Source organism: Aureococcus anophagefferens, assembly GCF_000186865.1.
Source record: "Aureococcus anophagefferens unplaced genomic scaffold AURANscaffold_3, whole genome shotgun sequence".
Taxonomy (NCBI): domain Eukaryota; class Pelagophyceae; order Pelagomonadales; family Pelagomonadaceae; genus Aureococcus; species Aureococcus anophagefferens.
This window is the reverse complement of record NW_008705563.1, coordinates 1950886-1966007: the sequence shown is the minus strand read 5'-3', so window position 1 is coordinate 1966007 and position 15122 is coordinate 1950886. Positions and strand designations below refer to the sequence as shown.

General features: G+C 71.8%; 2 protein-coding genes across 2 annotated transcripts; one reads left to right on the top strand and one right to left on the bottom strand.

Annotated features, from left to right (window-relative positions):
- Positions 1 to 1330: 1330 nt before the first annotated feature.
- AURANDRAFT_61796 (hypothetical protein) lies at positions 1331 to 7572 on the bottom strand (the record flags this gene model as incomplete). The annotated part of the gene is made up of 6 exons (XM_009035506.1): positions 1331 to 1452; positions 1591 to 1779; positions 1852 to 1996; positions 2053 to 2156; positions 2198 to 5216; positions 5548 to 7572. The coding sequence occupies 6 exons, from the start codon at positions 7570 to 7572 to the stop codon at positions 1331 to 1333; spliced, it is 5604 nt and encodes a 1867-aa protein (XP_009033754.1).
- An 862-nt stretch (positions 7573 to 8434) lies between these two features.
- On the top strand, positions 8435 to 9487 carry AURANDRAFT_2339 (hypothetical protein; the record flags this gene model as incomplete). Its single annotated transcript, XM_009035281.1, has 2 exons — positions 8435 to 8875; positions 9035 to 9487. Coding segments are annotated over 2 exons (894 nt in total), but the record flags the coding sequence as incomplete, so codon positions are not given.
- Between the last annotated feature and the right edge of the window lie 5635 nt (positions 9488 to 15122).

Genomic DNA, 15122 nt, shown 5'->3' with positions numbered 1-15122 from the left:
TCTACGAGATCTGGTACAAGAAGAATTACACAGCGAGAGGAAAACAATATTTCAATTGGAATGCGTCTCCAAACGCCGGAGGTTCGGCCAAAAAGATCACCTGCATTAACACGGCGCTGCTGGATGCGCTCCTGGAGTGCCCGCTCGTCCCGCGAGGCACGATCGTAAAGCTCGAGGGCCTCTCGGGGGGGACCTTCGATGTCGCGAGCGCGGTCCGAGGTGTCGTGACGGCCGCCAATGCGGCCTCTCGGACAATGGACCTGCGGTCGACGCAACCGACGGCGCTGTTCAAAGTATCTGCGGACGCGCGCAGCGAGAAGCGGGTGTCTCACGCGGTGGGTGTCAGAACGTTCGTGAACTTGAGATGCCTCAACGCGTCGGCGGCGTCGGCCTCGGAGTTAAAGCACTCGGCAGGAGTGAAGTATAAAGGGCGAATGATTCCAGTGACAATCTCGTTGTCAAACACGTGGCGCGCCGTGTCCCGCGTCGACAGCACGTTCAAGGAACCCTTATTGTTCGCGCACTCCGCGGCGCTCGTCGTGTTATTCCCGCAGGCCGACGACGACATGGTCTACCTCGTCCTCGGCCTCTGCGCGTCGCAGGAGGTGCGCGAGTGGTTATTATTGTCGACTATGCTTACTCATTTCGTCCGCGCCGCGGCTTTGGACCCGGACGCAATGCCGGACGACCTCTGGCAGCGCCACTGCTCGAAACTGCCTAAGAAGGCCGACGGCGCGTTGGACCTGCCGCCCATGGTCGTGCAGGAGGCCGTCGCCGGCGGATTCTGCAAGGGCCCGGGCGTCTACGAGAAGCTCACGCCCCACCTCGCGGCCTACGCCGCGGCGATGGACGGCCTGAGCGCGGCGTCCGAGGCCACCGCGGGCGACCTCGACGGCGTCCGCGGCGACGCGCGGGCGCGCACGGCGGGGGCCGCGAAGGCGCACTCCATCGCGCGCGACCTGGCGCTCGACTTCGCGCCCGAGGCCGTGGTGAAGGCGGCGCCCGCGGGCCTCGATTTGGCGGCCATCGAGAAGATGACCTTCAAGAAGCTCCGCGCCGCTTGCAAGAAGGCCAAGCTCTCGAGTTGTTTGATGGCCGACAGCGCAACCATGAGGAAAGGGCTCATCGAGGCCTTCGGGCTGTAAGCTCATCTCTTAAGCCTATAAGCTTGCGTCGACGGCCGCGGCCGTCCGCCGCGCGGCCCGAGCCTTCCCACGCTTCTCGCCGGTATGATGGGTTACCACGCCGCCCGGGGTCGGGGCCTTGTCGGATCGGGGGGTCGATCGGTGGCGGCGTCGGCGGAGGGGCGGCGGCGCGCGGGGTCGCGCGCCTAGCACGCGCCGCAGGTCACGGGGCAGGCCGACTCGGCCGGCGTGCCGTCGAAGCCGTCCTTCTTGCAGTTCTTGCTCTTCTTCGTCACGTAGTCGGCGCACGTGTCCTTGCTCTTCTTGTCTGCGAGGGGAAGCGCGATCGCGTGGGCGGGGGGAGGGCGGGCGAAATGCGCGCCGCCGCCGGCGCACCGGCCGACGCGTCCCCCGGCGCAATCGCGCGGTGCGTCCCGCGTCACGTCGCGCCCCGCCGACGTCGCACGTGCGGGACGCCGGCTCTCGCAGTACCAGGACGTCGAGTCGGCGCACGCGGCGTCGTCGACCTCGACCTCGCACTCGCCGCACAGCGCGGGGCACGCGTACTTGGCCTGGGTGCCGTCGAAGCCGTACTTCTTGCAGTTCTTGCTCTTCTTCGCGACGTAGTCCTCGCACGTGTCCTTGCTCTTCTTGTCTGCGTCGCGGGGGGGTGTGGTGTTACTTCGCGGGAGGGAAACAGGGCGGCGCGCGTATCCGGCAAGGAAACGGGGCGCCGGCGACGCGCAGTACCACGACGTCGAGTCCGCGCAGTCGTCGGCCGGCGTCGTCGGCATCAGCGTGACCGTGGGCGCCGACGACGGGTAGGGCGACGGCGGCGGCATGCACTCGCCGCACGTGAGGGCGCACGCGACCTGCGGCGGGGCGTTTCGCGCGCGCGCGCGCGCGTCGGCGGACGCCGCGCGCGGACCTGGCCCTTGACGTCGAAGTCGTCCGTCTTCTTGCAGTTCTTCGCCTTCTTCGCGACGTACTTTTCGCACGTGTTCTTGCTCTTCTTCGTGTACCAGGACGTGCCTGCGAGCGAGTCGCGCGTCGGCGCGCGGGGGCGGGGCGACGGCGAGGCACCGGCGTCGCGCTGTCCTCGCAGACGAAGGACGAGGGCGCGGGGGTCGTCGTGGGCACGGGCGTCGGCGCGGGCTCCTCGATGATGCGGCGGTCCGAAGGCTGGAGCGTCGGGTAGAGCGTGGGTCTGGGCGTCGGCCGGGGCGTCGGGTGCGGCGTCGGCGCGAGCGTGTGCTCGGGCGTCGGCAGGGGCGCGGGCATGACCGAGGGGAAGCCCGTGGGCACGTTCCCAAAGGCGCCGTCGGCGAAGCAGATGACGAAGGTGAAGAGCGTGTCGACGGCCGCGTCCTCGGAGAAGTAGAACGTCGTCGTCTCGCCCGTCTCGGAGCCGAAGCGGATGTAGGCGTCCTCGTCGGGCATGTCCTCCTCCATGCCAAAGTCGATGGAGAGCGTGATGCAGGCGTTGGGGAAGCAGAGGTACTGGCGCTTGCCGCCCGCGGAGTGCTCGCCGGGCGTGAGGTCGTAGAGCGTGTTCGCCTGGTCGCCGAGGCCGATGCCGTCGCCGACGAAGGCCTTGATCGTCGCGGCCTCCCACTCGTCCGCGGACTCCGAGGGGCCCTTCTGCAGCCAGTAGAGGTGCTGGCCCTCGCCGCAGGCGTAGGACGGCACCGCGGACGGCGCGGGCGTCGGCGCCGACACGGGCGTGCGCGTGGGGTCGCCGACGAACACCGTGGGCATGGCCGTCGCGCCGTAGGACGGGTTGCTCGTGGGCTTGGGCGACGGCTCGGCCGTCGGCGTCTTCGTCGGCGCGTAGGGCGTCGGCTGGGGGGCGGTCGGGACGGGCACGGCGTCGGGCTCGTCGGTCGGCATGGCCGTGGGCTCGGCGACGCAGGCCGCCTCCACGTCCTCCACCTGGAAGGTGTCGTAGTAGGACAGGCTCCCCGACGAGTGGCAGGGGTCCGTCGCCGTGATGTAGTACTTGCTCCAGACGTACTGGAGGTAGTACGTCGTCGACCCCTCGACGATCGCGAAGGAGCAGTGCTCGGAGCAGCAGTAGCCGTCCTCGTCGTCGGTGCGCGCGATGCGCGTCGCGTCGCTCCAGGAGTAGGTGTTCGAGAGGCCGCTGAGCGTGTCGCAGCAGACGCTGCCGCAGGACTCGGACTCCGTCGTCGGCGACCGGATCGGCGCGGCCGTGGACGGCGCGGGCGTGACCGTCGGCGGCGCCGTGTCCGACGCCGTGATCGTCACCTCGAGGGCGCCCGCGTCCGTCTCGACGGCCTCGACGATGACGGGGTAGGACGCGCCGGACGACGACGTGAGGTCGATGGTGAGCGACTCGCCGGGGTAGAGAGCCGCGTCGGCCCACGACGACGTGTCCGCGTGCGCGTCGACGGTGACGGTGTTGGACACGTAGCCCGTGCCGCCGTAGGTGTCGTCGATGGACGCCCAGTGGAGGAGCACGCCCGTGCCCGACGTGTCCGTGACGCGGTGCTCGAGGAAGAAGTACGTGTCCGCGGCCTCGCACGACAGCGCGACGACGGCGACGGTGCCGTCGCCCTCGGCGGGGAGCGTGCCGTCGTCGATGCGGTTGAGCGTGTAGGGGCCGCAGGGGTTGCACTGGGCGGAACCGTCCGCGAAGTCGTAGGGCTCGAGCCACTCGACCTGGTCGTCGTCGATCCAGTCGAAGACCATCTTCGTCGACGCTAAAAACTGGGCCGACGCGCCGAGGTCGTCCTCGATGTCGCCCTGGCCCATGGTCGAGTAGGGGCTGCCGTACTCGACCCAGGAGCCCTCGTCGTCCGCGTACGCGACCGCGCCGCGCTCGCCGCCGGTCATGTAGGACGCGTGGTTCGCGCCGAAGTTGTGGCCGAGCTCGTGGGCGACGGACGCGTCGTAGTCGTAGGCGTAGACGGACTGGGCCGTGCCCGGGTAGGAGACCCAGCCGATGCCGCTCCAGGACAGGGAGTCGCAGCCCGGGAGCATGATGACGACGTAGTCCCAGTCCTCGGGCACGGAGCCGTAGGTGCCCGCGTCGTTGAGGACCGGGTAGGAGAGCGTGTCGTAGGCGTTGTCGCCGCCGGACCAGTAGTTGATGGAGTCGATGGAGCCGCACTGGCCCACGCTCACCGTGTCGAGCGTCACCATGTCCGCGTACGTGGCCTCGAAGCTCACGCGGCCGAACGACGACTGGTCCGCGTAGGCGTTGAGCACGGAGACCACCTCCTCGAAGTAGGCGTAGGGGTCGCCGTCGTGGGCCGACGCGATGAGGCCCAGGGAGTCCCAGGACTCGTCGCAGGACTCGTCGTTGTAGCACACGGGCACGATGAGCAGCGACTTGGCGCCCGTGACGTAGTCCGTGACCTCGTCCTCCGCGACGGCGACCCAGGGCAGGCGAACGTTCGCCTCGAGGGGCTTCATGCTTCCCATGGCGCCCGACGCGAAGGGGTCCTTCTTGATCTTGCCGAGGCGGCGCTCCGACGCGCGGCGCGCGAACGACTCGGAGACGCGCGCGGCCTCGTCGAGGCTCGCGAGCTGCGCGGGGGCGCCGTCGCCGCCGACGCAGAGGGCGGCCTTGTCGCAGTGGATCGCCGACTCGGCGAGGTAGAAGGTGCCGTTGAGCTCGAAGCCGACGACGGGGACCTGCTTCATGGAGCCCGAGAACGCGCGCGAGCCGACGGGCTCGACCCTGGCGAATTTCTCGCCCGCGGCGAGCCGGACGTGGGAGATGCGCTCGCCGTCCATGCCCTTGCGCTGGACCTTGGTGACGACGTCCGCGAAGCCCGCGTGGGGCCGGTCCTCGAGCACGCAGCCCGCGGGCAGCGCCGCGCGCGTTGCCGCGTCCGCCGCGAGGGACAGATCCACGGCGGCCTCGAGGTCGCCCGCGGCGACGAGCGACCGCAGGAGCTCCGCGCGCGCCGCGCAGGCGCGGCGCCCGGCGGCGCCGAGGTCCCGCCGGCCCGCGTGGCGCGCGACGGCGGCGTGCGCCTCGGCGTGCGCCGGCGCCCGCAGCGTCTCGGGCACGACCAAGCCGTGGGGCAGCCCGCTCAGGTCCTTTGGGATGCGCGTGAATTCCTGGGCCGACGCGGCGGCGACGACGGTCAGCAGCGCACAGGAACGCATCGTGATGGGCAGAACGAAGCCGAAATTCCCCTTCTATCGGCGAATCCAATCTTTCGAATCCAAGGCACGACCTACCTCAACGAATTTTACCCGCGGGCCGCGGCGGAAGGCAGTCGTCGCCCGCGGCCGCGAGCGCCGCGAAGCCGCCGGGCGCGCGCAGGGCGGCGGCGAGGCCGTCGTCGGAGTCGTCGGAGTCCGAGTCGGCGGGAGCCGCGTCCGCGGCGCGGAACGCGTCCTCGGGGAGCGCCGCGCCGTACTTGCGGAGGAGCTTGCCGTTCATGACCGCCGGGTTGCGGCGGAAGAGCGGCAGCACGCGGGCGACGTCCGCGACCCGGTCCGGCGCGCGGGCGCCGTAGAAGGCCAGCAGCGCCGCGGCGAGCGGGTCGCCGCCGTCGACGGGCGCGACGGCCGCCGACTCGCGGAACCGCGCGAGGGCCGCGCCGGGCCGCGGCCGCGGGTCGTCGTCGCCGTCGAGCGGCCGCTTCCGCGCCGCGGCGCGCGCCGCCAGGTAGGCCTCGCAGCGCCGCGACCGCGCCGCGAACGCGGCCGCGTGCTCCGGGCGGAACGTCAGGCCGTCGAAGGCCGCGGGCGCGGACATGGCGCCGTAGCGCTGGGAGAAGTGGGTCAGCACGCAGGTCGTCGCCTTGGCCCGCTTCGCCACGTCCAGCGCCTCGCTCACCGTCGAGTGGCGCTTCGCGACCGCGTGCGCCACTTCGCCGTCGTCGAACGTCGCCTCGTGGATCAAAACCTCGCACGCCGACGCCGGGAAGCCGCGCGCCGCCGCCGCCGCGAACGCGTCGGACGGGCGGCAGTCGCCGCTGTAGGCGACGCGGGCGCCGCCCACGGCCAGCACGACGGCGTAGGCGTCGCGGCAGTGGTTCACGCGGACGCTCCGGAATTCGGCCGGGCCCCAGCGCAGCGACGCCGCGGGGCCCGCGAGCTCGCGGAGCGCGCAGTCGCCCTCGTAGCCGCCGCAGGCGCGCAGCGCGTCGAGGGCCCGCGGCGGCGCGGCGACGAGGAGCTTCGCGGCCGGGAACGCGGGCGCGGCCGCCGCCGCGCCGCCGCCGCGGAGCGCGGCGGCGGCCGCGGCGTTCGCGGCGTCGCTCCGCCGTCGCCGCGCCTCCAGCGCCGCGGCGACGACGGCGGGCAGGCCGCCGCAGTGGTCGAGGTGCGCGTGCGAGATCCAGATCGCGTCGAGGCCGCCGAGCGCGGCCGCGGCGCCGGACGCGCCGAGGAGCCGCCGCAGCTGGCGGAGCGTGCCGGCGCCGCAGTCGAAGAGCGCGCGGAGCCCGCGGAACTCGACGAGGATCGCCGACTCGCCGCGCTTGCTCGACGGCTTCGACGACCCCGTGCCGAGGAACAGCAGCTTCGTCGCGGGTCCGTCGCCCGGCTCCGACGCCGCTTCCGAGGGGATACTCGAAGATCCCCGCGCTCGTTCCGGCGGCGCGTCGTCGTCCGCTGCATCGTCCACCGCCGCCGCCGCCGCGGCCTCGGCGCGGCAGCGCGCGAAGAGCCGGGCCGGCGACTCGGCGTCGTAGTCGCCCGCGCCGCGCTCGACCACGACGGCGGGCTGCGCGTAGACCCGGAGGACGCCCTCGGCCGTCGCCTCGGCGTCGAGCGCGGCGGCGACGGCGCCCGCGGGAAAAAAGGCCGCGCGCCGCGCCGCGTGCTCGTTCGCGCGCCGCAGGCCCCGCTTCGACCCGTCGCGGCCGTAGTCGACGACGGCCGCGGCGCCCGGCGCTTCTCCCGGCGCTCCCGCGCCGCCCCGGTGGAGCGCGACCCGGGCCGCGGCGCCGTCGTAGGCGCCGGGGCAGACGAGCACCACGGCGTCGCCGTCGCCGCCGCCGCCGCGGACGACGACGCGGAACCGCGCCGCGCCGCGGCCGTCGGGCTCCGCGGCGATCGTTACGTGGTCGTCCGCGTAGACCCCGACGATGTCCGCGCCGCAGCCCGGGCTCGTCGCCGCCACCGCCGCCGCGGCGACGCGCCGCGCGTCGTCGCACCCGCAGACCACCGCGAGCGCCGCGCCGCCGGCCGACCGGTGGTTCAACGCCAGTTCCGGAGCGCCCAACGCGTCGGCCGCGTCGAGGCAGCAGACCGCGCGCAGGCCCGCGGTCGACACGCCGCAGGCGCCCAGCAGGCGGCCGCTCCCCTCGCCGCAGCGGAACGCGTAGCAGGCCTCGCGCGTCCGCTCGACGTCGGACGACAGGCGCGCGACGACGACGAGGAGGCAGGTCTCGCAGTGGTCCGCGCCGCCGACGAGCTCGACGTAGGCGGCGACGCGCGCGCGCTTCGGCTGCGTGGCCATACGTGCGGCGGTGGCGCTAGCAGTCGTTAGCAAGGCTGCGACGCATTATTTCGCATATATCGCTCGTTTCAGGCGGCCCATTGGCCAGCCTCAACATCGCGGCACCCCCCTTCATCATGATCGTCCCCACCTCCGATCTTGCCTCTCGCCTGTGCCGTCAGACCGCCGCTGCCAATCGGGTTCTGGCGCTCGCCGCCGCGCACGTGCCGAGGCCCTCTGCGCGCCCGCGCTCCGCGCCGCTCCGAGAGATCGCACGCAGCAACCACCGCCGCTCGCCGCGCCCATGGCCTCCCTCGACATGGCGTCGCCCAAGACCGCGGAGGCCAGCCGCAAGAACGGGAGCTCGCCCAAGGCGGCGGACTACCCGAAGAACTACGTCAAGTCCCAGGAGCACCTGCTGTCGGCGTCGACGCGGAACCCGGAGCCGACGATGATGCCGCCGCCCGTCGCGGGCCTCGCGGGCGCGCTCGGCGACCGCCACGTCATCTGCTTCATCGGCCTGCCCGCGCGCGGCAAGCAGTTCATGGCCGAGCGGCTCTGCCGCTACCTCAAGTTCTTCCACGGCGCCCAGTGCGAGATCTTCGACCTGGCCAAGCCCGAGTACGGCAGCGACGTCGAGCTCGGCGACGCGCTCTCCGCGTACCTCGAGGAGGAGGACGCGACGGCGACGACGCAGCTCATCCGCTCCATGGAGGGCATCGACGACGATTCCTTAGATCGCCTCAAGAAGAACGTCGACTCGGGCAAGATCGCCATCCTCGACACGTCCGACGGCTTCTCGACGCTGTCGCGCGCGTGGTCCGGCGCGACGAAAGACAGCCGCTACGCGATGCAGAAGCACCTCGCGTCCATGCGCGTGCGCGTCAAGCTCCTCTTCATCGAGGTCATCGTCTGCGACAAGGGCGTCGTGCGCAAGTTCCTCACGCAGCGACTGGCCGTCGGGCCCGACGGCGAGCGCCTGGGGCCGCAGCAGCTGGCGGGGAGGCTCCGCGCGACGGACCGCGCGCTGAACGAGTACGGGCGGAGCTTCGTGACGATCCAGGACGACGGCTCCGAGGACGAGCTAAGCTACGTCAAGCTCATCGACTACGGCGACAAGGTCGTCACGAACCGCATCCGCGGCTTCCTGCTGATGCAGATCGTCAAGTACCTGAGCCACGTGCACCCCAAGCCCCGCACGGTCTACCTGAGCCGCCACGGCCAGTCGCTCTACAACGCCTGCCAGAAGATCGGGGGCAACCCGGGCCTCACGGACGCCGGCGAGCGCTACGCGAAGTGGCTCGGCGAGTTCGTGCCGGGCGAGGTCTGGACGCGCAAGGACGGCAAGGGGAGCGACGCGCGGCCCCACTCCGCGGCGCCCACGGACGACGACGCCGACGAGGCCGACGGCCCGCCGCCGGACACCTGCGCGCGGCCCCTGTTCGGCCGCCTCTTCCCCTGCGTCGACCCGTCCACGGGCGAGAGCTCGCTCCGGCCCATCGTGCCCGCGCGGCTGTGGACGTCGACGCTCAAGCGCACGATCGACACGGCGCGCCACATCCCCCACCCCGTGCTCGAGCTCCGCCAGGGCGGCGTCTGGCACCAGATGTCGCCGCGCGTCTACCGGAATCTCGACGAGATCTTCGCGGGCGACTGCGAGGGCATGACGTACAAGGAGATCGAGGAGACCTTCAACGAGGAGAGCCTCCTGCGCAAGCGCGACAAGCTCGGGTACCGCTACCCGCGGGGCGAATCCTACCTCGATTTGATCGCGCGCCTCGACCCGCTGATGCACGAGCTCGAGTCCTACACGGAGCCCTTGCTCGTCGTCTCGCACCAGGCGACGCTCCGCATCCTCTACTCCTACCTCGTCGGCATCCCCCGCGCCGACGCGCCCAAGATCGAGATCCCGCTCCACAACGTCATCAAGATCACCTGGGACGGCTGGCGCAACTTCGAGGAGGTCCGCATCCCCTACGACGACGGCAAAGTCCCGGACCTCCAGAAGGACGGGCAGAAGGACGTCTGATTTTCGCCGCCGGCGCGGTCCACGCCACGATTCGCAAAAGAGCCCCGCCCCCCCGCTTACCTTTCGCGTCGCCGCCGAGGTCGCTGAGGAGGGTGGGGAGCGGCGCGTGAAGCGGCGGGAGGCGACGAGGCCTGCGACGCGTACGACGCCGCGGGCGGGCGCTGCCGGGCCCGGCGAGGCCAGACCCCGGCCTGCGACCTCGCCTTCGACGACTCGAGGTCGAGGCTCGACGCCGCCTTGCTCGCCGACGCCGACGCGCCGAGCGCCGCTCGCCTCGGGTCGCCGCTTCGCCGACCACACCTCGCCTCGCGTCGCCGACGGCCGACGGCTGCGCCACAGCAAACACAGCGACGCGCGCGCCCGTCACCAACAGACCCTTGCCACCGATGGACCAGGTCGTCCAGCTCATCGTCGGCGCGGGCACGTCCGACGCCGAGCTCCGCGCGCTCCACGACCAGCTGCGGAGCCGCGAGGAGAACCTGCGGGCCCTCGTCGCGGCGCCCGGCGCCGTCGGCGAGGCGTTCGACGCGCTCGACGCGGAGCGCCACGCGCTCGGCCTGCTCCACGTGCTCGCGGCGCGGCTCCGGTGCCTCGAGGCGTCGGGCGACGACGCGGCGGCGGTGTCCCGCGTGCTGCCCCTCGCGCGGCGCGCCGAGGCCTGGGCGTCGCGCGCGGCGCGCGCGCAGCTCGAGGTCGCGCCGAAGTTGGCCGCGTCGGCGGGCCACCGCCTCGCGGCGCTCGCGTGCCGCGAGGGCGGCGCGGCCGCCGCCGTCGCCGCCGAGGCCCTCGCGTCGCTGGCGGCGAAGCTCGCGCCGGAGCCCGCGTGCCTCACGGCCGCGCACGGCGATTGCCTCCAGTGCTGCGTCGCCGCGCGGCGCTACGGCCGCGGCGCGCGGTTCCTCGAGGACGCGCCCGTGTTCCGCGTCGCGGCCTTCCCGCGGAAGAGCGGCGCCGCGGCGCCGCCGCCGACGCCGCCGCCGGGCGACGGGCCCGACGCCGGCGGCGGCGGCGGCTTCCCGGCCGACGCGCTCGCGGACGCCGCGCCGGGCCCGCGCGCGGCGCGCGGGTCGCCGGCGTCGGGCCTCGCCGCCGCGGGCGTCCAGGCCGTGGATCTCCTCAAGTACGCCTACTACGGGGGCGTCGTGTGCTGCGGCCTGGGCCGCTGGCGCGACGCCGCGGAGCTCTTCGCCGTCGGCGCGACGGCGCCCGCGGTGTCGCTGAGCGCCGTCGCCGTCGCCTGCCTCAAAAAGCTCGTGCTGTGCCGCCTGCTGGCGCGCCGGGGCGACCCCGGGGACGCGGGGAACCTGCCCAAGTACTGCTCGAGCGTCGTGTCGCGCGCGTCGAAAACCCTCGCGGCGCCGTACCACGATTTGGCCGAGGCCGTCGCCGGCGGCGACCTCGGCGCGCTGGACGCGGCCCTCGCCAAGCACGCCGAGGCCCTGGCCCGCGACGGCAACGCCGAGCTCGCCGCGCGGCTCCCGGACGCGCTCCGCCGCGCCAAGGCCGTGGAGCTCACGCACACGTACCTCAACCTCCCCTTAGCGGACGTCGCCGCGCGCGCGGGGCTCCCGGACGCGGACGCGGCCGAGGCGCTGCTGCTCAACATGGCGAAGCGCCAGGAGCTCCGCGTGACCATCGACGACGCCGCGCGCGTCGCGCACTTCTCCGAGGAGGAGGGGCCGGGCGCCGCGTCCGAGGAGGCGATCGCCAGGGCAGGACAAGAGAGCGAAAATTCCCAACTTCAAAGCCTCATATCTCGGCCGTTTTCCACTCGTTTTGGCTGATTTTTGGACGAGCGATCATCTCTTGGAACGGTCTCGAAGCGTGGATGCTTTTTCCGGAACGCGCGCGCGCGGAACACTCACGTGAAGCGACGTTGAATCTCTCTTGTCCTGCCCAGGCGATCGCCGCGACGCTCCACGGCGAGATGGCCGCGGCCCTCAGGCTCGGCGCCATCGTCGACAAGATGGCCGAGAAGATCTCCCTCAACCCGACCTTCATCCTCAAGTCCGCCAACGACCTCGGCGACGCGCCGGGCGCCATCCGCGACGCCGACGACGCGAACGTCGCGTCGATGGACTTCATGTAGGCGCGCGCGCGAAGGTAAGCATCGAAAAAAAACACAAAAAGTTAAGTTAAACACCGTGGCAAGCCGCCTGCGGGCCGATCTCGCCCCGCTCGGAGAGCGGTTCAAGACGAGCGCGCGGCGCTTGGCCACGGGTCCGCAGGCGGGCGGCTCATTGAAACGTGTGGCCGTAGGCCTCCTCGTCCGTGAAGATGTCGACGATGGAGAGGCGCAGCCCGCCGTCCTCGCTCGACTCGAAGGACGCGTAGCTCGGGCGCTCCCGGTCCCAGTAGGCCTTGTCCGTGCCGAGGTAGGCCTCGATCTCGATGTCCGTCGCGCCGCCGCCGAGCATCCAGGGCAGCTCGAGGTACATGACGCCGTCGACGAACTCGACGGCCGTGACGTGGTCGTGGCCGTGGACGACCGCGTCGACGCCGTGGGCGACGAGGAGGTCGTGGATGGGCGCGGTCCAGCCCGGGCGGTACCGGTCGAACTCGAGCGTGCCGCCGTGGCCCCGGCCGCCCCACTCGAACATGGGCGCGGCGCGCGCGCCGCCGCGCTGCGTCGAGTAGTCGAAGGTCTTCGCGTAGCCGCCGACGAGGTTGTGCGTCATGACCACGGTGCGCGACGCGTTCTTCGTCGATAGGGTTTCCTGGAGCCACTCGTACTGCTTCCGGCCGAGGGTGAACATCCAGTTCGTGCCGTTGAGCTGGTTCACGTCGTAGTACCACCACGTGTCGAGCGCGATGACGAGCACGCCGCCGGTCTCGAAGGCGTAGTAGGACCGGCGGTTGCCGACCTCGACGGCCGGGTAGCTCAGCGCCATGGACTCGCCGTCGAAGACGCAGGGCAGGTACGAGTCCTCGACGTCGCTGCCCGAGTAGAACGCGTTGGCCTCGGGCGCGGGGTAGGCGGAGCGCCGCGCGATGGCGGACCACTGGCTCCGCATGGCCAGCGCGGGCGCGCTGAGGTTGCGGCCCACGCGGCACGTGTGGTAGTCCATGAAGTTCTCGCCCGCGTGGGGGCCCTGCACGTGGTAGAGCGCCGCGTCGGACCCGATGCCGCCGAACCAGTAGCGCGTGCCCCGGATGAAGTCGAAGACGTCGCTGTAGTTGGCCTCGTATTCCACGAACTGGTCGAGCATCCACGCGCAGCCGACCTGCACGTGGAAGTCGGGCGCGCGCGCGGACACGCTCGACGCCATGGCCTCCGTGACGGCGCGGTGGGCCTCGCTGCTGTAGAGGTGGGCGTCGGCGCTCACCGTGAAGCGCGTCGTCGGCGCGCCGGGCGTCGAGAAGCCGTGCTCCGCCGTCGTCGCGACGTCGGCGCCGCCGCGGATCGACGCGACGTACGCGTACTTGGTCCCCGGCGTCAGGTGGTAGAGCGTGAGGCGCATGGCCGCCTGGTCGCCGCAGGGCTCGCCCAGAGCCTTGGCCGTGGCCGGCTTCCCCGCCTCCCAGTAGGTGACGGTGACGTTGCTGCCCGTCGAGCACCAGCAGCTCGCGATGATGGACGTCGGCGTGGGGGCCGACAGGATGACGTTCACGGGCACGCCGTCGAGGTTCGGCGTGTACATCTCCTCGTAGGGCCAGTCGTCGTCGCCGGCGGTCCCCGCCGCGATGTCGTCCGTCGCCGTGGCCTCGACGAAGGCGGCGGGCGAGGGCGTCGACGCCAGGGTCCGGCCGACGGCGACGCCGCAGGTCGCCGCGACGAGCCCGAGGAGCGCCCAGCGCCGCCTCCTGTCGGGCGAGGGGGCGTCCTCGGGGACCCGCGTGTAGTCCCCGACCCGCCACATCGCGACTTGCGTGGAAGGCTGAAGGTCGGGGCACGTCGGGGCAGCCGACTGCGTTTGTGAAAACACAAACATCTAGATACTATACTTCGTTGAAGGCGTTGAAGGAACCTACATTAGAGCAAGTATTATTATTATTATTGGTGATTTAGCGTCGGAGACTGCGTTTGTGAAAACACAAACATCTAGATACTATACTTCGTTGAAGGCGTTGAAGGAACCTACATTAGAGCAAGTATTAGAGCCCCGCCTCCTCGAGGGAGACCGTCGACGTCGCCGAGACCCGCTCCTCGACCGGCGACAAGGCCAGGGGCGGCGGGGACGGCTCACGCGGCGGAGACGCCGGCTCCTCGTCGCGCGGCGCCAGGAAGCCGCTGCAGTCCATCGGCTCCGTCTCCGGGTCCGCCGAGTCCGGCGGCGCTTCGAGCGGCGACTCCTCTTCGAGCGGCGACTCCTCTTCGAGCGGCGGCTCCTCCAGCGGCGGCGGCAGCGCCCGCTCCTCCGGCGGCGACCGCGGCGGCTCCTCCTCCCGCGGCGCCTCCGGCGGCCCGGCTTCGAGCGCCGCCTTGACGCGGGCGTAGTCCTCGCGCGCCTCCGGCGTGTCGACGAGGAAGCACTGGAACTTGGAGGCGCAGGCGAACTTGGAGAGCGGCAGCAGCGCCGAGAGCTTCTTGTGCCGCGCCCAGATCGCGTCGAGCTCGGCGCGCGAGAGCGTCTCCGGGCAGTCGTCGAGGAACGCCTTGCGCGGGCCCTCCTTGAGGCGCTGCGCGGCCGGCGCGTACTTGCGGAGAATCACCTCGGAGCCCTCGGGCGCGCGCGCGTCGAAGATGCGCTTGAGGACTTTGACGCAGTCGCGGCCCGGCGCCGTCGTCTCCGCGGCGTCCGCGAGGCCCTCGATCGCGGGGACGGCCTGCGCGCTCGAGCCCGTGATGCCCGTGACCGACGTCGCGCTCGCCCGCGGCTCGCCGTCGTCGTCCGGCCGCGGCGGCGGCGCCGCGGCGTCGCCGTCGTCGTCCGGCCGCGGCGGAGCGTTCTCGTCGTCCCGCGCCGTCTCCACGCCGGCGAGCGTCGTCCGCCGCTTCTTGCGCTTCGGCTGGCAGACGAGGTCGACGGAGGCGCGGCTGCGGCGTCGGCCCTCGGACGCGCGGCGGGCGGGGACCAGCGTCTGGCGTTCGAAGAGGTCCTTGGGGCGGCACGCGAGGCCGTCGCGCCGGAAGGTCAGCGACAGCGGGAACGCGTCCGCGCCCAAGTATTCGGAGAGCAGGTCCACGACCTCGTCGGGCTGGACGCACTCCTCGTCGTCCTCGACAAACACCGTGTCGTTGATGCCGACGAGCTGGTCGCCGCACCGCAGGGCTTTCGTCGGGCTCTCCGCGGCGTCGAGCATGACGCCGGCGACACAGCCATTGTGATCGAGCTTCAGGCCCAGCGGTTTCCGCGTAAACGCGACGCGCAGCGTCGAGACGCACGCGCTGCTGCGGCGGCGCGCGTCGATGGCACTACCACGCATGGCGCTCTCCCGAAACGGCCGAGCGTTCTCGCTCGACTCGTGATCACGAATCTCGGATCGATTGGCACAGCTCGACACCGGCGCTCTCCCGAGCAACACCAGAGCGAGAAGCTTCTCGCTCGCGAGTCAGTCGTGCAGAGATCTTGCAGAGATGCTGCACTGCGCGGTGCGAGCG